At 37.2% G+C, this 24,882-nt stretch overlaps 1 protein-coding gene across 1 annotated transcript in view; it reads right to left on the minus strand.

Moving 5' to 3' along the window:
* Nucleotides 1–24,882, minus strand: part of LOC123546154 (structural maintenance of chromosomes protein 3-like) — a 446,003-nt gene that overhangs the window by 332,499 nt on the left and 88,622 nt on the right. Inside the window, exon 7 of the mRNA XM_053551316.1 lies at nucleotides 18,019–18,136. Coding sequence (XP_053407291.1) covers nucleotides 18,019–18,136 — 118 coding nt within the window. The remainder of the gene's footprint in view (nucleotides 1–18,018; nucleotides 18,137–24,882) is intronic.

A 24,882-nucleotide genomic window follows, 5' to 3' on the forward strand; every position in this document is an offset into this window, starting at 1 on the left:
ACCTGACCTATTGACTTAAAGATCATCAAGAGTAACATTCTGACCAAGTTTCATTAAGATATGGTCATAAATGTGGCCTCTAGAGTGTTAACTAGCTTTTCCTTTGATTTGACCCAGTGACCTAGTTTTTGACCCAACATGACCCAGATTCGAACTTGACCTAAATATCATCAAAATAAAATATTCTGACCAAGTTTCATGAAGATACAATCACAAATGTGGCCTCTAGAGTTTCAACAAGCTTTTCCTTTGATCTGACCTAGAGACCGAGTTTTAGACCCCACCTGACCCAGATTTGAACTTGACCTATAGATCATCAAGATTAACATTCTGACCAAGTTTCATTACGATAAGGTCATAAATGTGGCCTCTACAGTGTAAACTAGGTTTTCCTTTGATTTGACCTGGTGACCTAGTTTTTGATCCCAGAAGACCCAATATCGAACTTGTCCAAGATTTTATTCCAGGTAACATTCTGACCAAGGTTCATTAAGATTGGGCCAAAATTGTGACCTCTAGAGTGTTAAAAAGCTTTTCCTTTGATTTGACCTGGTGACCTAGTTTTTGATCCAAGATGACCCAATATCATAATCGTTCAAGATTTTATAGAGGGTAACATTCTGACCAAGTTTCATTAAGATTGGGCTAAAAATGTGACCTCTAGAGTGTTAACAAGCTTTTCCTTTGATTTGACCTGGTGACCAAGTTTTTGACCCCAGATGACCCGATATCGAAATTGTCCCAGATTTTATTGAGGGTAATATTCTGACCAAGTTTCATTAAGATTGGGCCAAAATTGTGACCTCTAGAGTGTCAACAAGCTTTTCCTTTGATTTGACCTGGTGACCTAGTTTTTGACCCCAGATGACCCAATATCAAACTCATCCAAGATTTTATTGAGAGTAACATTCTGACCAAGTTTCATTAAGATTGCGCCTAAATTGTGACCTCTAGAGTGTTAACAGTCAAATTGTCGACGACGACGGACACCGACGGACGACAGACACAGGGCGATCACAAAAGCTCACCTTGAGCACTTTATGCTCAGGTGAGCTAAAAATTGGTGCCAGAGTTATGCACCTTGTGAAATATGATGTGGGTGATAAGGTGGAACAACTATTTTAAGTTTGAATCAAATCCATTTAGTAATAACTGAGATAATGAGTGCACCAAAACTTTAACCTCAAATTCTAGGTAAAGAGGGGAAATAATTCATCCAATATTGGTGCAAGAGTTATGGCTGTTGTGTTGTATGATGAGAGTGATGATGTTGAACAATTATTTTAAGTTTGAATCAAATCCATTTAGTAATAATTAAAATAGAGTGAAAGTGCATCAAAACTTTAACCTGAAATTCTAAGTTAAAGTGGGGGATAATTCAGGAAATATTGGTATCAGAGTTATGGACCTTGTGTCATATGATGTGGGAGATGATGTGGAACAACTACTTTCAGTTTGAATCAAATCCATTTAGTAATAATTAAAATAGAGTGAAAGTGCATCAAAACTTTAACCTGAAATTCTAAGTAAAAAGGGGGAATAATTCAGGAAATATTGGTGTGAGAGTTATGGCCCTTGTTCCATATGATGTGGGTGATGATGAGGAATAACTATTTTAAGTTTGAAACAAATCCATCAAGTAATTACAGAGATAAGGAGAAAAAAGAGAAAGTGTAAAAAATCTTTAACCAAGGTGGGGGAAAATGGTTGAACCAGTCTGATTTTCAGGGGGACACAACTAGGGTACCAATACATCATTCTGACAAAGTTTGGTCAAAATCCTCCTGGTAGTTTCTGAGGAGAAGCGATAACGAGAAATTGTTAACGGACGGAAGGACGGACGGACGGAAGGAAGGACGACGGACCACGGACGCAGAGTGATTTGAAAATGGGAGCATAAGTTTTAACATAAGGGGCATGATGACCCTGAATCGCTCACCTGAGTAATGAGCCACATGTTTCAAATGGTAAACTGATGCAAAACTATTAATAAGTAGGTCAGTAGCTCAAATTCATGGTCACTGAAAGTCAGTTTTAAGACTGGTGTGCAAAACTGTACATGTCATCCAAATTTCAAGGCTGTATCTTAAAAAACAAGAAAGAAAGGCAGTAGGTCGGGCCAATATTAACTAGAGCTATCACTAAAGGTGATGAATGTACCCCCCGCATGCACTGACACAGTACATTGCAATTTGACGCACACAAGATTGCATAATTATGCGGACTGTATGTATATAGACTGTATGTATACAGTATAGTAACAAAAAACAAAGTCCCATAACTATGCAGAATATTTATCTAAAAGAACGTAACATGCACCATGCACAACTAGGGTTGGTACTGATCACTTGTGTGAAGTTTCAATAAATTGTGTGCAAGGGTTTGGTAGATAAGGCACGCACAAGATTGCATATGCAGACTGTATGTACATAGTATGTTAACAAGAAACAAAGTCCCATAACTTTGCAATTTTTGTGGCTGAAAGAACCTAACATGCCCCATGCACAACTACTGTTGTTACTGATCACTTGTGTGAAGTTTCATTAAATTGTGTCAAGGGGATGAGGAGAGATGGTGCGCACAAGATTGTGTCTATGTATATAGTATAGTAACAAAAAAACAAAGTCCCATAACTCTGCAAATTTTTTTTCTGAAAGAACCTAACATGCCCCATGCACAACTACTGTTGTTACTGATCACTTGTGTGAAGTTTCATTAAATTGTGTCAAGGGGATAAGGAGAGATGGTGCGCACAAGATTGTGTCTATGTATATAGTATAGTAACAAAAAAACAAAGTCCCATAACTCTGCAAATTTTTTTTCTAAAAGAACCTTACATGCCCCATGCACAACAACTGTTGGTACTGATCACTTGTGTGAAGTTTCATTAAATTGTGTCAAGGGGATGAGGAGAGATGGTGTGCACAAGATTGTGTCTATGTATATAGTATAGTAACAAAAAAACAAAGTCCCATAACTCTGCAAAATTTTTTTCTAAAAGAACCTTACATGCCCCATGCACAACTACTGTTGGTACTGATCATTTGTGTGAAGTTTCATTAAATTGTGTCAAGGGGATAAGGAGAGATGGTGCGCACAAGATTGCGTCTACGGACAGACGGACAGACAGACAGACAACCTGAAACCAGTATACCCCCCCTTACAACTTTGTTGTCGGGGGGTACAAAAATATGTTTGTTTGCTGTCTCCCTACCTACCCACTTAAAATGCTGCGCCCCAAAAGTTTTTATTGGACAATGCTGGTCAATTTTTTTTTTATTTTTTTTTTTTTTTTTAAGTTGTGATATGACAAGTGCCGCATAGATTTAAAGTAAGCAAAATAATAAGTAAGAAAGTAAGAAAGTTTAAATTGTATTATTTAATTTCATCCTTTTATACAACATATACAGATTTGTCTTAATTTTACAGAACAAATATTCTGTACGAAAGGATCATAGATATATCTACTGGTGAAAGTATAATCCCCCCACCAAAAAAAAATAAAAGTAATTGCCTACCTACCTACCCAACTTTAAAATATAGGGTCGGGAGACAGCAAACAAAGACTTTTTTAAATGTGGCCTCAAGGTCACAGTCAAGTGACTCCTAATCTCCTAGAGTCATCAGGTAATTATAATTAAACAGTCTAGGAAATATGATCTGATAATTTTTGAAGTATTTATTCCTATATAACTCATATAACAAGTGACCACCAGGGCAGGGCTTCTTTTCACCCAAGGTGCATAATTTTGCTAGAGATCCACTTGGCAATGCTACATACCAAATATCAAAGGCCTTAAAATTTCAGAAAAGAAGATTTTATTTTTTTTCCCTATATAAGTCTATGTTAAATTTGGGACCCCCAGGGCAGGGCCTGTTTTCACATCCGTTTTCAACTGTATTTCAGGTTATATTAAGATAGTGGACCCATAATGGTAATGTTTAATAATTGCATTAACTTGATACAGTATTTAAGTTAACATTGTTTTTGCACTGTGTTGCATTTTTTAAACAACTTTTACCATGTCCGTTTGTGTGTGTGTTTTTAATTTTGTATAATTTATGTTATTTCCTCAAGCTCAAACAGAGACAAATTTTACAGTGATAACCACTGCGCAAAACAATCGCAGAGAATTCATTATACCAAACATTTTGATAAAAGAAACCTCAAAGTATTGTGTAACAATTCTAAAACACAAAATAAAACTATCGATAACATTTTTTTCTGGGGAGCCTCAAGTAAAAGGATTCAATTGGATAGAAATTATGCTCAAACACTGAAAAATTATGGCCTTACTCTCTGCATTCAAAAATAACCATAGGACAGAAGTAAAACCTACCTACATTTCTTCCACATTATGTAAACTAAAGAATAAATGCAAAATAAAGAACATTTACCGCATGTAACTCAGTATTTTCAAAGATGTCTAAACCTTCACCCTTCTGTAACAGAGGTTAACCCTTTACCACACAGAACAGATGCCAAAAATAACTCCTTTACATAACACTGATAAGTGATAATCAATAATCAGTATATGGCTGATAAGCCCGACTGTCTTATCTGAACAGAGGTGTTGGCATTATTTTGTGATACACACACATGTTAATTAGGGGTGACTATTGAGGCCAATTTTGACTATTGCAATACTATTGATATTGCTTAAAAACTATTGCGATACTATTCTATTGCAGGTTACTATTGCGATACTATTGCAATAGTTATCGGCCATCCTATTTTATACAGTAAAGCTACCAACTGGCATTGTTGCACAGTGTAAGAGACGGCACTGTTTATAATTGCTGTTAACACACATTGAGATGTTTGTATAAATGAAATGGACAGAAATAATTCTAACATTAAATATTTCTTGACTTCCTTAGCTTTGGAACAATAAGTAAAACAATAAACCTATGCAAGGTATACTCAAACGAATCGGCCATTTTGTTGCGAGTGTCAACATGTTTAATAACCCAAAGCATCGAAAAAGACGAAAATTAACGGATCGGTTTAAGGTGTACCAGCACTAAATGAAGGCCCCTACCGAACAGTTTGCTGTATAATACAAATATCCTTCTTTCTCCATGTCCATAGTACATTTTCTCATCTAAGATTAACAGGTTATTTAAATATATTTAATCAAAGTTTCTAAGAAACTAAATTTATTAATTATCTCCAGACTTCTCAGTCCTTTATGGTAGTTAAATTCCGTGAGGGTAATTATTGTAATGGAGACGTAAACATTTTCCGAGGCGCAAATGAAAGCTGGCTCTGTTTCTTGGTTTATAAATTATAAATTATTTCTGTATTTACTAAAATTTCAAAACTATCGAAACTATCGATTGTTGAAGGAACTATCGGCGATTGTTATTGGATCGTGACTTTTCTATCGATGCATGCTATCGGGACACTTAGTATCGCAATGCACCGATAGTTCGATGTATCGTTACACCCCTAATGTTAATAATATCATTATTTTTATATTTTCTGTAAGTTTGACATTATTTTTGTCAATATAAAGATTACAGTAATTTAAATTCTCTTTCCGATGATACAAAATTCATTGTAGTTTCTCTTTGTGCTTCGAAGATATAAAGGGTTAAAGTAAGGAAAATATATTTTTAGACACAACTTTTTGTTTTGGATTGGTTTCAAATTGAAATTCATAAAATTTAATTTTTTTTAAAGTTCGATTTATAGTCTATAGATCCTCTGCTGAAAAGGAATCAGTATGTTTTTACATAACAAGAGGATATGGCCTTTAGAGAGGTCACAAGGTTTTTCTATTATTTGACCTACTGACCTAGTTTTTGATGGCACATGACCCAGTTTCGAACTTGACCTAGATATCATCAATGTGAACGTTCTGACCAATTTTCATGAAGATCTTGTGAAATATATGGCCTCTAGAGAGGTCACAAGGTTTTTCTATTTTTAGACCTACTGACCTAGTTTTTGATGGCACGTGACCCAGTTTCGAACTTGACCTAGATATCATCAAGGTGAACATTCTGACCAACTTTCATGAAGATCTTTTGAAATATATGGCCTCTAGAGAGGTCACAAAGTTTTTCTATTTTTAGACCTACTGATCTAGTTTTTTAAGGCACGTGACCCAGTTTCGAACTTGATCTAGATATCATCAAGGTGAACATTCTGACCAATTTTCATGAAGATCTTTTGAAATATATGGCCTCTAGAGGTCACAAGGTTTTTCTATTTTTTGACGTACTAACTTAGTTTTTGAAGGCACGTGACCCTGTTTCGAACTTGACCTAGATATCATCAAGATGAACATTCTGACCAACTTTCATAAAGATCCCATGAAAAATGTGACCTCTAGAGTGGTCACAAGCAAAAGTTTACGGACGCATGCACACACGGACGGACGACGGACACCGCGCGATCACAAAAGCTCACCTTGTCACTTTATGACAGGTGAGCTAAAAACAAAAACAAGAGGACCATGATGGTCCTGAATCGCTCACCTCTTCCCACATAACCCAGTTTTGAGTATGACGTCGTTTTTTCTATCATTTGACATAGTGACCTATTTTCTGAGCTCATGTGCCCCATTTTGAACTTGACCTAGATATTATCAAAATAAAAATTCTGACCAATTTTCATGAAGATCCATTGAAAAATATGGTCTCTAGAGAGGTCACAAGGTTTTTCTATTATTTGACCTATTGACCTAGTTTTCAAAGGTACGTGACCCTGTTTTGAACTTTACCTAGATATCATCAAGGTGAATATTCTCACTAATTTTCATGAAGATCTCATGAAAAATATGGCCTCTAGAGAGGTCACAAGGTTTTTCTATTTTTATACCTACTGGCCTAGTTTTTTACCGCATGTGGCCCAGTTTCGAAACTAACCTAGATATCATCAAGGTGAACATTCAGATCAATTTTCAGAACATTCAGATCCATTGAAAAATATGGCCTCTAGAGAGGTCAAAAGATTTTTCTAATTTTAGACCTACTGACCTAGTCTTTGACCGCAGTTGACCCAGTTTCAAACTTGACCTAGATATCATCAAGATGAACATTCAGACCAACTTTCATAAAGATCCCATGAAAAGTATGGCCTCTAGAGAGGTCACAAGGTTTTTTTTATTATTTGACCTACTGACCTAGGCATGTGACCCAGTTTCAAACTTGACCTAGATATCATCAAGGTGAACATTCTGACCAATTTTCATGAAGATCCATTCAAGGGTATGGCCTCTAGAGAGGTCACAAGGTTTTTCTATTTCAAGACCTACTGACCTAGTTTTTGATCGCAGTTGACCCAGTTTCAAACTTGACCTAGATATCATCAAGATGAACATTCAGACCAACTTTCATACAGATCCCATGAAAAGTATGGCCTCTACAGAGGTCACAAGGTTTTTTTTTTTATTTGACCTACTGACCTAGGCATGTGACCCAGTTTCAAACTTGACCTAGATATCATCAAGGTGAACATTCTGACCAATTTTCATGAAGATCCATTCAAGGGTATGGCCTCTAGAGAGGTCACAAGGTTTTTCTATTTCAAGACCTACTGACCTAGTTTTTGATCGCAGTTGACCCAGTTTCAAACTTGACCTAGATATCATCAAGATAAACATTCAGACCAACATTCATACAGATCCCATGAAAAATATGGCCTCTAGCGAGGTCACAACGTTTTTTCATTATTTGACCTACTGACCTATTTTTTGAAGGCACGTGACCCACTTTCGAACTTGACCTAGATATCATCGAGATGAACATTCAGACCAACTTTCATACAGATCCCATGAAAAATATGGCTTTTAGAGAGGTTACAAGGTTTTTCTATTATTTGACCTACTGACCTAGTTTTTGAGGGCACGTGACCCACTTTCGAACTTGATCTAGGTATCATCAAGATGAACATTCAGACCAACTTTCATACAGATCCCATGAAAAATATGGCCTCTAGAGAGGTCACAAGGTTTTTCTATTATTTGACCTACTGACCTAGTTTTTGACGGCACGTGACCCACTTTCGAACATGACCTAGATATCATGTAAGGTGAACATTCTGACCAACTTCATGAAGATCTCATGAAATATATGGCCTCTAGAGAGGTCACAAGGTTTTTCTATTTTTAGACCTACTGACCTAGTTTTTGACCGCACGTGACCCAGTTTCGAACTTGACCTAGATATCATCAAGATGAACATTCAGACCAACTTTCATACAAATCCCATGAAAAATATGGCCTTTAGAGAGTTCACAAGGTTTTTCTATTATTTGACCTACTGACCTAGTTTTTAAAGGCACATGACCCAGTTTCAAACTTGACCTATATATCATCAACATAAACATTCAGACCAACTTTCATACAGATCCCATGAAAAATATGGCCTCTAGAGAGGTCACAACGTTTTTACATTATTTGACCTACTGACCTATTTTTTGAAGGCACGTGACCCACTTTCGAACTTTACCTAGATATCATCAAGATGAACATTCTGACCAATTTTTATGGAGATCCATTCATAAGTATGGCCTCTAGAGAGGCCACAAGGTTTTTCTATTTTTAGACCTACTGACCTAGTTTTTGACTGCACATGACCCTGTTTCGAACTTGACCTAGATATCATCGAGATGAACATTCAGACCAACTTTCATACAGATCCCATGAAAAATATGGCCTTTAGAGAGGTCACAAGGTTTTTCTATTATTTGACCTACTGACCTAGTTTTTGAGGGCACGTGACCCACTTTCGAACTTGACCTATATATCATCAAGGTGAACATTCTGACCAATTTTCATGAAGATCTCATGAAATATATGGCCTCTAGAGAGGTCACAAGGTTTTTCTATTTTTAGACCTACTGACCTAGTTTTTATCGGCACGTGACCCAATTTCGAACTTGACCTAGATATCATCAAGCTGAACATTCTGGCCAACTTTCATAAAGATCCCATCAAAAATGTGACCTCTAGAGCGGTCACAAGCAAAAGTTTACGGACTGACGCACGGACGACGAACGATGGACACCGTGCGATCACAAAAGCTCACCTTGTCACTTTGTGACAGGTTAGCTAAAATAACAACTTACATACTGAATAACACAACATAAATAACGGATCGTTACTTCATTGAAAGTACAAAATTTTTGTCAAAAAGATCGCCAATCTCGAAGCTCGTAACCGAAAAATACTTGGGCTAAAGATTAAAATATTTTTAGATAACATTACATAATTTTTTGATGATCAATCGCCGGTACATCACGGGTGACTTCCGCTGCAATTAACTCTTTGGGTGTCATAAAGTATTTGGAAGTCGCGGTCCTTCTGTTTTGATTAACACTTCCTGTTATATAAGACCATAAATTCCAAGCCGTCGTAAACACAAATTGTTGTTTATGGGAACTCCGCATATATCATGTTCATGACCTTACACATTTAAAAATACTTACCGTATTTTCCCGTATTAACGCCCCCGGGGGCGTTACATTTTCCAAAGAGGGGGCGTTTATTTGAGGTAAAAAAATAAAAAATGAAAATTTTTACAAAACTTAAAAACATCGTTCAAACTAGCTGTAAAGTGTTTCTGTGTTGTTTAATCCCCCTAAAACGAAATTATTTGGCATCCAATTTAATGCAGTGTGTCTTTTATGCATTTAAATACGGTACCTGGTGTATTCCATGTCTCGCTTTTTGACACGCTCGCGACACTACACATTACGTCATGACCCAAACAGCTGTGTACTCCGATAACATTTTCCTTAGTACATGCGGGTAGCTAATAGCGCAATACACAATGTTAATGGTTTGACACGCTGCTGTGCCTGCTTTTAAATTAAAAGTTCTTAAAACTGCCGAAGAAAAGGGTATATCGTAAACACATTGCTGCAAGTTTGTTTAAAGTCGGCAGGAAGCGTGTGCGCGAGTGGTGTAAAAACAAATCAAAAATGTATTTACCGTTTAATTTTCTGTTACGTACCGTACTTAGTACAAATGTTTTGGACTTACGGTACATGGACTGTTTAAAAGTGTGTTTAATTTTTAATGCATTGGATTTTAGTACTGTAAATCACTTATTATGTGGACTTATAAAAATGAGGTAGGTGATTTTTTCCCATTCTTGTTGACTTTTTTTCCCCCTCCAAAATGGGTGGGGGGCGTTAATTAGAGGGGGGGCCTTAATTCGGGAAAATACGGTAGGTGTTAAATGGTTGTTATTTTTAGAACGAGGAAAGTCCCGCAAACCGGCCACTTGCAATTAGTTTTCACAGTAATTTTCCATGACGTAGCGTCGTGCACATGTAGGAAAAAACCCCGGTGTCTTTGGTTGCAAAGTACTCGATAAATTTAAATAGCAACCACATGATCTTTTACATAAATAATGATGACGAAATACCATACTTTGCATTAGTAAACATCCGGAATTCGTTTCTTTAGGAAAAGAATGAAAATAAAGCGATTGATTATGAGATACGGGGATACACGTTTTTGTTCAAATGGTCAATACTCGATGATATACGTTTTTATCGGGTAATCGATAGACACCGATCAATACGTATCTGTTTGGTAATCGATAGATATGTTGATAAACGTATCGGTGTGGTAAAGGGTTAAATTCACTTTTAAACAGCAAGAAATGGCTCATCAAATGAAAAATTTCCGCTTTTGTACAACAAATCAATAATAAGTCTTGAAACAAGAGGACCATGATGGTCCTGAATCGCTCACGTGTCCCCACATGACCCAGTTTTGAACTGACCTAGATATCATAAAGATAAAAATTCTGACCGATTTTCATCAAGATCCATTGAAAAATATGGCCTCTAGAGAGGTCACAAGGTTTTTCTATTATTTGACCTAATGACCTAATTTTTGAAGGCACATGACCCAGTTTTCAACCTGACCTAGATATCATCATGGTGAACATTCTGACCAACTTTCATGAAGATCTATTGACAAATATGGCCTCTAGAGAGGTCACAAGGTTTTTCTATTTTTATACCTACTGACGTAGTTTTTGACCCCACATGACCCAGTTGACCTAGATATCATCAAGATGAACATTCAGACCAATTTTCATGAAGATCCATTGAAACATATGGCCTCTAGAAAGTTTTTCTATTTTTTGACCTTCTGACCTACTTTTTGACCACAGCTGACCAAGTTTCGAACTTCACCTAGATATCATCAAGATGAACATTCAGATCAACTTTCATACAGATCCAATGAAAAATATGGCCTTAAAGAGGTCACAAGGTTTTTTTTATTTGACCTACTGGCCTAGTTATTGAGGGCACGTAACCCAGTTTCGAACTTGACCTATATATCATCCAGGTGAACATTCTGACCAATTTTCATGAAGATCCATTCATAAGTATAGAGATTTTCTATTTTTAGACCTACATATCATCAAGATGAACATTCAGACCTATTTTCATACAGACCCAGTTTCAAACTTGACCTAGATATCAAGGTGAACATATTGACTAACTTTCAAGAAGATCCATTGAAAAGTATGGCCTCTAGAGAGGTCACAAGGTTTTTCTATTTTTAGACCTACTTACCTAGTTTTAGACCGCACGTGACCAAGTTTCACAAGGTCACAGTCAAGTGACATCATATTACTTGGGTTCATCAGGTAATTATAATTAAACAGTCTTGGAAATAGGATCAGATGATTTTTTAAGTATTTTTCCTATATAACTCACATAATAACTAAGTGACCTCAGGGCGGGGCCTCTTTTAACCCCAGGGGCATAAATTGAATAATTTTGGTAGAGGACTACTAGACAATGCATCATACCAAATATCAAAAGCCTAGGTCGTATGGTTTCAGACAAGAAGATTTTTAAAGCTTTTTCCTATGTAAGTCTATATAAAACTTGGGACCCCCAGGGCAGGGCCTCTTTTCACCCAAGGGGAACAATTTGAACAATTTTGGTTGTGGACCATAAGCAGACATGATTTTGCAACCTAGCCAACAAGAGCTCGTCGAACACGAAATGCCCCCCTTGATGCATTTAGTAATTGCATAAGGAACAAATTATATGCTCACTTATGCATGTGGTTCAAATTTGAAGGCTGCAGCTTGAAAAATGTGAAAGTAGGTCACTAGGTCAAAATCAAGGTCAAATTTTATTTCGGAACATAAAACTATGCAAGTGATCCAAATTTGAAGCCTGTACCTTCAGAAATGTGAAAGTAGGTCACTAGGTCAATCTCAAGATCAAAGTTAATTTCAGTACACAAAACTATGCTTGTGGTTCAAATTTGAAGGCTGTAGCTTGAGAAATGTGAAAGTAGGTCACGAGGTCAAAATCAAGGTCAAATTTTATTTTGGAACAAAAAACTATGCATGTGGTCCAAATTTAAAGTCTGTACCTTCAAAAATGTGAAAGTAGGTCACTAGGTCAATAACAAGGTCAAAGTTTGTTTCAGTACACAAACCTATGCATGTGGTCCAAATTTGAAGGCTGTAGCTAAAGAAATGTGAAAGTAGGTCACTAGGTCAAGATCAAGGTCAACTCATGTCAAGGTTCATCTTGCCACTCAAAACTATACATGTCGTCCAAATTTGAATGATGTAAGTTATGGACATGAATATTCGAAGTTTTTCCCTATATAAGTCTATATGAACCATGTGAACCCTGAGGCGGGGCTTATTTGACCCTAGAGGGATAATTTGAACAACCTTGGTAGAGAACCACTAGATGATGCTACATTACAAAATATCAAAGCCATAGTCTTTGTGGTTTGGACAAGAAGATTTTCAAAGTTTTTCCCTATATAAGTCTATGTAAACCATGTGACCCCCAGGGCGGGGCCATATTTGACCCTTGGGGAAAAATTTGAACAATCTTAGTAGAGGACCACTAGATGATGTCATATACAAAATATCAAAGCCCTAGGCCCTGTGGTTTTGGACAAGAGGTTTTTCAAATTTTTTTTCCTATATAAGTCTATATAAACCATGTGACCCCAGGGATGGGGCCATATTTGACCCCAGGGAAATAATCTGAACAATCTTGGTAGAGGACCACTAGATTTTGCTACATACCCAATATCAAAGCCCTAGGCCCTATGGTTTTGGACAAGATCAGAAACTGTTTAACTGTTCCTGGCCAATGCGACCTTGACCTTTGATCTAATGACCTCAAAATCAATAGGGGTCATCTGCTGGTCATGGCCAACCTAACTATCAATTTTCCTGAAACTAGGCCCAAGCGTTCTTGAGTTATTGCTCGGAAACCATTTAACTGTTCCTGTTCACTGTGACCTTGACCTTTGACATACTGACCTCAAAATCAATAGGGGTCATCTGCTGGTCATGACCAACCTGCCTATCAACTTTCGTGACCCTAGGCTGAAGCGTTCTTGAGTTATCATCCGGAAACCGTTTAATTGTTCAGGGTCACTGTGACCTTGACCTTTAACATACTGACCTCAAAATCAATAGGGGTCATCTGCTGGTGATGACCAACCTCCCTATCAACTTTCATGATCCTAGGCCCAAGCGTTCTTGAGTAATCATCCGGAAACCGTTTAATTGTTCAGGGTCACTGTGACCTTGACCTTTAACATACTGACCTCAAAATCAATAGGGGTCATCTGCTGGTGATGAACAACCTCCCTATCAAATTTCATGATCCTAGGCCCAAGCGTTCTTGAGTTATCATCCGGAAACCGTTTTACTATTCAGGGTCACTGTGACCTTGACCTTTGACATACAGACCTCAAAATCAATAGGGGTCATCTGCTGGTGATGACCAACCTCCTTATCAACTTTCATGATCCTAGGCCCAAGCGTTCTTGAGTTATCATCCGGAAACGGATTGGTCTACATTCCGACCGACCGACAGACCGACCGACCTACCGACCGACATCTGCAAAACAATATACCCCTCCTTCTTCGAAGTGGGGCATAAAAAAGCTGAAAATTACTGCCGGGGGTCTGGGAGCCACTTAAGGCCCCCAGAAGCTCTTGGGTAAATGGTGAAAAATCCTGCATTCTAGGCCCCTGGCATCTAATTTCAATTTCAAAACTCATGTTTTTTAAGTGGTTCTTTTTATTATTTCATAAAAATTCATTCATATTTATAAGAAATATAATAATAATTAATTAAATAATTATTCCTTTAGTAGTTTGCAATTTTTGAATTATCTCCCTTTAATGGGTATTTTTCACTACTTAGATGTTTATTAAGCATTAATATTTAGTTCTTTATTTTTGACCTTTGTATTTCAAACTTAATATAAGGTCATTTATCAAAAGTAGAGTTGTGTTTTTTTTATTTTATGACTTTTAAAAAGCTTTTTAAATGCTTTAAATTGCATTATATATAAATCTCAATTCACAATCTACTCCATACATATTACTGTATAGCGAAAATACCACCTAAAGGTATGATTAGCACTTCGTTTCGAAGCACATGGGAGGTGCTTAAAAAACCATCCCCGTGTATCAATGCTTTACCTTGGGCACGTGAAATAACCAATCGAACTGCTTTAGTTCATTTGTATCTCAAACTTTCTTCAATGAAATTTAACAAGTGAAATGTTGGGCACACAGAAATGTTTACACGTGGACTGAAATGAACGCGATTGAAATTTTTGAGTCGATTGAAATGAACGCGACGTTCGCGCAAATTATTTGTGAGCCTTCCACTTAAGTTACAATATTTCCTATTTTTTCGTTCTGCGAATCGGCTTGTTATTATTATAATTCCGGAACAGAAAGGTTTTTCTTTGGGGAAAATTACCGATGACCGACGCTTACGGTAATATCTGAGATGTTCCGATTGCGGCGTTTGTTAGAACGCATATCGTCGCCTCAACTCGAAACTAGTCTATGTGTATATAGAAATAGAAGCAGATAGACTAATTTCGCGTTGAGGCCACAATATACATTAAGATCTAATAATCCATCGGCGGTGGTGGAAATTTTCGCTGATAAAAACGACTTACAAAATTTTAGTGTAGTTGGGGATAAAAGTATATTATTCTGCCTGGGGAATGGGGCCGAATTTCGGCCCCAAAATCGGCGTAAAAAAGGGCTGCTGAGTTTAGAAGCGGAAGCTGTGCGATTCTAAATGCCGAAATGTGGTGAAAATACTGAAACGGATTCGAAAAAATCGGATTTTTCAGTGGTCATAAAAAAATTGGAAACGATCATAAACTAGAAATGTGTCCATGGGACACAGATGCCCCCACTACATGACATTAGTCAGGGGCCAGAACTCCTACAATACTAAATGAATCTGGATGCGAAACCCCAGGTGCACAACTACACATGCTGACCAACATTCCTGTAAACTTTGGTGATTCTAGGTCAAATACTTTTGGGGCTATGCGCGACACAACATTAAAATGACCAATTTTTTACTAAGTCAGGGGCCATAACTCCTACATGACTGGATGAATCCGGACGCGAAACCCCAGGTGCACAACTACACATGCTGACCAACATGCCTGTAAAGTTTTGTGACTCTAGGTCATATACTTTTGGAGCTAGGCACGACACAACATTAAAATGACCAATTTTTACAAAGTCAGGGGCCATAACTTCTACATGACTGCATGAATCCAGACGTGAAACCCCAGGTGCACAACTACACATGCTGACCAACATTCCTGTAAACTTTGGTGATTCTAGGTCATATACTTTTGGAGCTATGCGCGACACAACATTAAAATAACCAATTTTTTACTAAGTCAGGGGCCATAACTCCTACATGTCTGGATGAATCCCGACGCGAAACCCCAGGTGCACAACTACACATGCTGACCAACATGCCTGTAAAGTTTTGTGACTCTAGGTCATATACTTTTGGAGCTAGGCACGACACAACATTAAAATGACCAAGTTTTACAAAGTCAGGGGCCATAACTTCTACATGACTGAATGAATCTGGACGCGAAACCCCAGGTGCACAACTACACATGCTGACCAACATTCCTGTAAAGTTTTGTGACTCTACGTCAAATACTTTCAGAGCTACGCGCGACACAACATTTTCGGACGGACGGACGGACGGACAAGAGCAAATCTATATGCTCCCCCCCCCCAAAGTGGGGGCATAAAAATCGGTCTCTGAGGGAGTGAGGAGCGGATTTCCGCTTAAAAGCGGAAAAAAATCATATCTGCATAAGACAATGCTACGAACCAAATATCAAAGGTCTAAGTGTTGTGGTTTCAGACAAGATTTTAAAACTTTTTTTCCTATATAAGTCTATGTAAAACTTGAGACCCCCGGGGCAGGGCCATATTTGACCCTAGGGAGATAATTTCAACATTCTTGGTAGAGGACCACTAGATGATGCTACATACTAAATATCAAAGCCCTAGGCCATGTGGTTTTGTACAAGAAGATTTTCAAAGTTTTCCCTATATAAGTCTTTATAAACCATGTGACCCCCAGGGCGGGGCCATATTTGACCCTAGGGGGATAATTTAATCAATCTTGGTAGAGGACCACTAGATGATGCTATAAACCAAATATCAAAGCCCTAGGCCAAGTGGTTTTGTACAAGAAGATTTTCAAAGTTTTCCCTATATAAGTCTATATAAACCATGTGACCCCCGGGGCGGGGCCATATTTGACACTAGGGAGATAATTTGAACAATTTTGGTAGAGGACCACTAGATGATGCTACACACCAGATATCAAAGCCCTAGGCCCTGTGGTTTTGGACTAGAAGATGTTTTAAGTTTTTCCTTTTGGTTGCCATGGCAACCAGAGTTCTGCATGGAATTCAATTCTTTGAGCAATTTTGAAAGGGGGCCACCCAAAGATCATTCCTGTGAAGTTTGGTGTAATTCTGCCCAGTGGTTTTCAAGAAGAAGATTTTTTTAGAAATTGTTGACGGACGACACACGACGCAAGACTGGCGACGCACGACGGACATCAAGCGGTCACAATAGCTCACCTTGTCACTTCAAGACAGGTGAGCTAAAAAAACAAGAAAGTAGGTCAGTACGTCAAGGTCACAGTCAGGTGATCCCTAATCGCTTCGGGTCATCAGGTAATTATAATTTAACAGTCTAGGAAATATTTTTTTTTTTTTTTTTTTTTTTTTTTTTTTTTGTTGGGTTTAACGTCGCACCGACACATGATAGGTCATATGGCGACTTTCCAGCTTTGATGGTGGAGGAAGACCCCAGGTGCCCCTCCGTGCATTATTTCATCACGAGCGGGCACCTGGGTAGAACCACCGACCTTCCGTAAGCCAGCTGGATGGCTTCCTCACATGAAGAATTCAACGCCTCGAGTGAGGCTCGAACCCTCATCGATGAGGGGCAAGTGATTTGAAGTCAGCGACCTTAACCACTCGGCCACGGAGACCCCCTAGGAAATATGATCTGATAATTGTTGAAGTAGTTATTCCTATATAACTCATAATTATAACAAGTGACCTCCAGGGCAGGGCATCTTTTCACACCAGGGGCATAAATTTCCCTATATAAGTCTTTATAAACCATGTGACTCCCGCTGCGGGGCCATATTTGACTCTAGAGGGATTATTTGAATAATCTTCGTACAGGACCACTAGATGATGCTACATACCAAATATCAAAGCCCTTGGCCCTGTGGTTTTGGACAGGAAGATTTTCAAAGTTTTTCCCTATATAATTCTATAGAAACCATGTGACCCCCAGGGCAGTGCCATATTTGACCCTAGGGGGATAATTTGAAAAATCTTGGTAGAGGACCATCAGATGATGCTACATACCAAATATCAAAGCCCTAGAACCTGTGCTTTTGGACAGAATATTTTTTTAATTTTTCATTTTGGTTGCCATGGCAACCAGAGTTATGTATGGAATTCAATTCTTTGAATAATTATCAAAGAAGACCATCAAAGAAACATCCTGTGAAGTTTCATCAAAATTGGCCTGGTGATTTAGGAGGAGATGTTGTTTAAAGGAAAGTGTAGACGGACACCAGACGAACAGCGATCACAATAGCTCATATAACTCCAGTGAAAGCCACTGCAACATTACATGCAGACATACTAACCAGACACTAATTACCTGTTTCTCTGAGAATATCTTTACTTTCTTCTTTTCTTTCATCATAAACTTTGGTTCCAGCTACTTCCCGTAATAACTTCAACCTTTGTGAATCTGGGGCTGTGGCCATCTGATTAATCTATATAAATAAACTCAGTTATGTTCACTGAAATCATGGAAAACAAGCAAATTCGATGAATTGGTATCCTCTGCCGAAAGGGTTTGTGGTGAGGAATGGCAAAAAAATATATCCGGCAAAAAGTTAAGGATGTTAATAAGAAGCAAATAATTTCATTAGTCAAAATCAATTTAACAGAAAACAAATGTTTAATAAAAGAGTACATAATAAATGTATGATACTTTGATCCTGACTAAAGAATTTATTTTGAATGGGATATGCTTACTGTAATAAGCTTAGCTTTTAAAATTAAATGCAGTTAATTGAAATGTGAGCTTGAAGTTTAACTGGAACGAAATATTGTCTTTGAGTGGTTTGGCACCAGGTGTTCCTGTTTAACATGTACATTTGAACTTAAAAGAACAGATGTTCTTAAGAGAACACAGGTAAGATATCTTGAACATGGCTGAGGACAAGGTTTGTGCAGTCACAACTTAATATGTTGAAGGTTTGAACATCTAAAAAAAAAAAAGGAATGGAAATATATATATATATAGATATATTTATTTTTTTAGGGGGTGGGGGTGCGGGGGAACGGGAGAAGAAACAAAATTTCACATGTTGATTATAAATATTGATGGAAAATTAAAAATGAATAAAAAAAAGGGTAAAAGGGTTAAGTTGGGGAGGGGGGTGGGGGGCAGAGGATGCATGATCAGTGGTGGGCATGACTGGGTGGAGGAGTGAGGTGGGGGAATGGTACAACTTGCATGTTGATAAATAATCATAGAAAGTTTGAAAAAAATCTAAAATAAGAAATAAAAAAAAAAAAATTTGGGCTGTGGGGGGTGGGGGGAGGGAGGGGGAGGGGGTGTGACCAAGGCAAGTGGGTGACCAGGTGAGGGTGCGCAACTTCACATGTTTATAATAAATGTTCACAGAAAAGAATAAAAGAAATTTAATGAAATTCTGCCAAATGGTAAATTGTTATGTACAAATATGTGGATTTTTAGAAAATTAAAGGGCAACAACTCTGAAGTTACAAAAGAAACCCGTTCGAAATTGTGTGTGCACAACCATATTATAGTGCCCTAAATTTTATTAAGGTTTCATAGTTCAAGGTCAAATATATCAAAAGTTATGATGCAGAAATTGCCATATCTGTCGATCTATAGTACCCTATATAGTTAACACTGGAAACTTCTAAGGGCAATAACTGTGGCGTTACTTGGGCAATCTGTCTGAAACTTGATGGGCCCCATAACCTCATAGGGGAGAACATGTATATGAAGTTTGTTTAAAAAAATTTAAATAAGGATTTTTTTTATATCTTTTTTCTTTTGGGAGGGGGGGTCGGGGGATAGGGAGGGGTGTGATCAAGGTAAGGGGGTGACCAGGTGTGGGTACACAACTTCACATGTTCACAATAAATTTTCATGGAAAAGAATGAAAGAAATTTAATAAAATTCTACCAAATGGTAAGTTTGTTATGTACAAATATATGGATTTTTATACAATTAAAGGGCAATAACTCTTAATTTACAAATAAATCCAAACGAAATTGTGTGTACACAACCACATTATGGTGATCTAAATTCTGTTTAAGTTTCATACTTCTAGGTCAAATATATCAAAAATTATGATGCAGAAATTGTCATATTTATAGTACCCAATATAGTTAACACTAGAAATTTCTAAGGGCCATAACTCTGGTGTTACTTGGGCAATCTGACTGAAACTTGACGGGCCGCAAGAACTCATAGTGGTGAACATGTATATGAAGTTTAAAATAAATATTCCCAACCATTTCCTAGATATGGCTCCGGACGGACGGAGGTACACAAAATGATGCACTTGTGTGATGGAACACCTGTGTGACTTGTCATTACAGATTTTTTATACTTACGTGACTTGAAAAAAAGTGTATGTAGTTCAAGGGTATGTGTGACCTTCACACAAGAATGGACACAACTGCCACACAAGTAAAAACTAGACAGTCACACTAGGAATGGACATCCAATGCTTGTGTGATGATTGACTTATGTGACTTATCAAAACCAATTTTTAATACTTATGTGATTAGAAACTTTGAAACTCTTGGATATGTGTGACCATCACACAAGAATGGACACAACTGTCACACAAGTAACAACTAGACAGTCACACTAGGAATGGACATCCAACACTAAGGTGATGGTCGACTTCTGTGACTTATTAAAAGAAATTTTACAACAAGAGCACCGCCTTGCGGGTGCTGACGTTCATCTGATTTTTTTTGTATAATAGAAATATTGTCCTACCCATGATTTTCTAAGTCTAAAAAGGGCCATCATTCTTGCAGAAAGCAGGATAGAGTTATGTTTCTTGATGTACTGCGTCCGCTTATGATGGTGAAAATTTTAAAGCTATAACTTTGATAGTTTATGAGAAAAGCTGACTTAAACATAATACTCAACCAGGAAAACTGATTTTCTAAGTCCAAAAGGGGCAATAATTATTGAAAATGCAGGATGGAATTATGTTTCTTGATGTACTGGGTCAGCTTATGATGGTGAACAAGTATTGCAAGTTCCAAAGCAATAGCTTTGATAGTTTAAGAGAAAACGTTAACCTAAACATAAAACTTAACCAAGAAATCTGATATTTTCTAAGTCCAAAAGGGGCCATAAATCTTGCAATTTAAAATTAAAAAAAAAAAAAAAAAAAAAGAGCAGCCAATTATCGTGTTTGTACCACTTGTTAATTAGTGGTATAGCCTACTGTTATTAGCGACAATTTACAATCAAGTTATTACAACTTAAAGTAAACAGATTACAAGTCTGAAAAACTCGGCATTTTGGATTTCACCCGGAGGCGATAATTAGAAGAAGTGGCCGACTTTACAGCGACTTAGATATAGGATGATCTTTGGAGTCATTGAAAAAAAATGTCTCGGCCCGAGTTGTCGCTAGAAACTTTGGCCAACTGATCCAAAATAACATCAGATTTTGGGGCGACCGACAGCGCGACCCCTGCCTACAACTTATGTTATATTGTTTTACGGTTTGCCGACTTTATACTGAACAACGAATTGCATAATTAAAATCGTTATTTTGTGTGCTTGATACTATCATATGAGCCGATCTGCCGTTACGGTCTATAACAAATCATTTTGGCCCAATGCTTTGAATAAGCAGAAAACGTAAGTATTGAATAGAAATAAAATTGAAAACAAGTATTTTATCAAGAATTTGATGCTTTCCTTCGCTTTTCCGTATTTGTCACCATTTTCGCAATCATGATTTTCGGATATTTCTGTCATTTTTTACGAGATTTTCTAGTGCAATCTGAATAAACAGTCAATAAAAAGTCTGTATTTAAGAAAAATATGACAACTGTTGCAAAAGCAGCTCTTATATTGAGGCATTTTTCAAAAATAAAAACATGCAAGGGCACCAAACCCCACCCACTTTTAGACAATGTGCAAAATATGATAACTTAAAATATATCCTCCAACTGAAAGCTATTAAATATTTAAACATAGAAATAAAGTCAATCTTCAAGAAAATATTATGTTATAAAACTTTACCATGATAATAAAATATATGCAAAATTAACCTTTTTCAAGTTAATTACAAAATGTACAGATTGTATTAGATGAGGGCCTGTGTCTGAAATATTTTTATCTGAGTGCCGTTTTCCTGGCATGTGTTTGGGTCTTAGTAATATTCAGAATGCATAAATAAACTAAATATATAATATATCTCCATCTTTGACTCATGTTATTGGTACTTTTCTAACCTGTATACACAGGTCCTGTGATGGTTAATACGTTTCACATGTCAAACATTCACTTTGCAAGCTATGTTACTGTGAACATAAAATTAAAAGAACGAAATAAATATACAGATCAGGAGAAGAAAGCAATAAAGTAGCAAGGAAATTTCATGAAAAGAAGGTTAACATGCTGCAGGGAGTGATTAGTAACCAAAGGGTACATAAAAAGCACCGGTACTGATACACCATTGTTTCAAAAAAAAAAAAATCCCTACCTACCTACCCTATTTTTTTTGGCCATGTAATAGGAACCACACATTTTTTTTGGCCTTAACCAAGAATTTCTGATATTTTTTAAGTACAAAAGGGGCCATAAATCTTGCAAAAAGCAGAATGGAGTTATGTTTCTTGCTGTACAGGGTCAGCTTATGATGGTGAACAAGTGTTCCAAGTTTCAAAGCAATAGTTTTGATAGTTTAGGAGAAAAGCTGACCTAAACATAAAACTTAACCCAGCAACGCCGATGCCGATGCCAACACCGACGCAGATCAAGTGATGACAATAACTCATCATTTTTTTCAAAAAATCAGATGAGCTAAAAAATGATGCACTTGTGTGATGGGACACCTATGTGACTTGTCTTTACAGATTTTTTATACTAACGTGACTTTAAAATGTATGTAGCTAAAGGGTATGTTTGACCTTCATACAAGAATGGACACAACTGCCACACAAGTAAAAGCTAGACAGTCACACTAGGAATGGACGTCTGTGATTTATTAACCCTTCTCATGCTACACACGTATATTGACGCCATTAACTTCCATGTTTATTGCTGCTGCTTGCGTATATTTACGTTTTTCATACTGACCAATTAATGGACACAACTGCCACACAAGTAAAAACTAGTCAGTCACACTAGGAATGGACATCCAACGCTTGTGTGATGGTTGACTTCTGTGACATATTAAAACAAATTTTTTAATACTTGTGTGATTAGAAATTTTGCAACTCTTGGGTAGGTGTGACCATCACACAAGAATGGACACAACTGTCACACAAGGAACAACTAGACAGTCACACTAAGAATGGACATCCAACACAAGTTTGTGTGATGGTTGACTTCTGTGACTTTTTTATTTTCCATATACAATCCTAGTATGTAAAATCAATTGACCAACCCCTATGTAATCAACTGACCCCCGGGGTGGAGTTGATTTTGACCTGGGTCCATCATTTAAGAGGTCCACTTCAAGCTCTAGCTCATGTACTTTCACAGAAGGTTATATATTATATACAAGTCTCTGTTAAATCAATTGACCGTCAAGGTGGAGTAAACTTTGACTATTTTCCTATTTAGTGACCTCCAGGACATGGTCAATTTGACCTACTTTGTCATCATGCATTGAACACTCTTTTAAGAGCTCCACTAGACACTACATTATACTATAGTAGTGACACTACTATATTTTAGCTCTAGGCCTTCTGGTTTATTACAAGTAAAGATTTGAAGATTTTCTTATGTACAATCAAGTCACCCCCCGGGTGGAGGTAAATTTTGACCCTGGGTCAATATTTTAATAAAATTAATACTGGTTCACCAGGCAATGCTATATGTCAAATATCTTAGCTCTTGGCTTATTGGTTTATTTTAAGAAAATTTTGAAATGTTTTCCTACGTACAATCAAGTGACCCCCTGGGCTGTGTCAATTTCACCAAGGGGGTCATGATTTGAACAAACTTGGCAGTGCAACATGTCAAATATCTTAGCTCTAGGCCTTCTAGATTATTTTCAGAAATGTTCCTATGTACAATCAAATGACACCCGAGTTATGCAGGGTTACCTCTGTACGTCGCCAAATGCCTAAAACAAACAAGAGGACCATCATGGTCCTGAATCGCTCACCTCTTCCCACATGACCCAGTTTTGAGTATGACGTCGTTTTTTTCTATTATTTGATCTAGTGACCTAGTTTTTGAGCTCATGTGACCCAGTTTTGAACTTGACCTAGATATTAAGATAAAAATTCTGACCACTTTTCATGAAGATCCATTGAAAAATATGGTCTCTAGAGGGGTCACAAGGTTTTTCTATTATTTGATCTATTGACCTAGTTTTCGAAGGTACGTGACCCTGTTCTGAACTTTACCTAGATATCATCAAGGTGAACATTCTCACTAATTTTCATGAAGATCTCATGAAAAATATGGCCTATAGAGAGGTCACAAGGTTTTTCTATTTTTATACCTACTGGCCGAGTTTTTGACCGCACGTGACCCAGTTTCGAAACTGATCTAGATATCATCAAGGTGAACATTCAGACCAATTTTCATGAAGATCCATTGAAAAAAATGGCCTCTAGAAAGGTCAAAAGATTTTAATAAGTTTAGACCTACCGACCTAGTTTTTGACCGCAGTTGACCCAGTTTCAAACTTGACCTAGATATCATCAAGATAAACATTCAAACCAACTTTCATACAGATCCCATGAAAAGCATGGCCTCAAGAGAGGTCACAAGGTTTTTTTATCATTTGACCTACTGACCTAGTTTTTTAAAGCATGTGACCCAGTTTCAAACTTGACCTAGATATCATCAAGATGAACATTCTGACCAATTTTTATGGAGATCCATTCACAAGTATGGCCCTCTAGAGAGGTCACAAGGTTTTTCTATTTTTAGACCTACTGACCTAGTTTTTGACTGCACATGACCCTGTTTCAAACTTGACCTTGATATCATCAAGATGAACATTCAGACCAATTTTCATACAGATCCCAAGAAAAATATGGCCTTTAGAGAAATCACAAGATTTTTCTATTATTTGACCTACTGACCTAGTTTTTGATGGCACCTGACCAACTTTCGAACTTGATCTAGATATCATTAAGATAAACATTCAGACTAATTTTCATACAGATCCCATGAAAAATATGGCCTCTAGAGAGGTCACAAGGTTATTCTATTATTTGACCTACTGACCTAGTTTTTGATGGCACATGACCCAGTT

Source organism: Mercenaria mercenaria, chromosome 9 (genome assembly GCF_021730395.1).
Source record: "Mercenaria mercenaria strain notata chromosome 9, MADL_Memer_1, whole genome shotgun sequence".
Classification (NCBI taxonomy): Eukaryota; Metazoa; Mollusca; class Bivalvia; order Venerida; family Veneridae; genus Mercenaria; species Mercenaria mercenaria.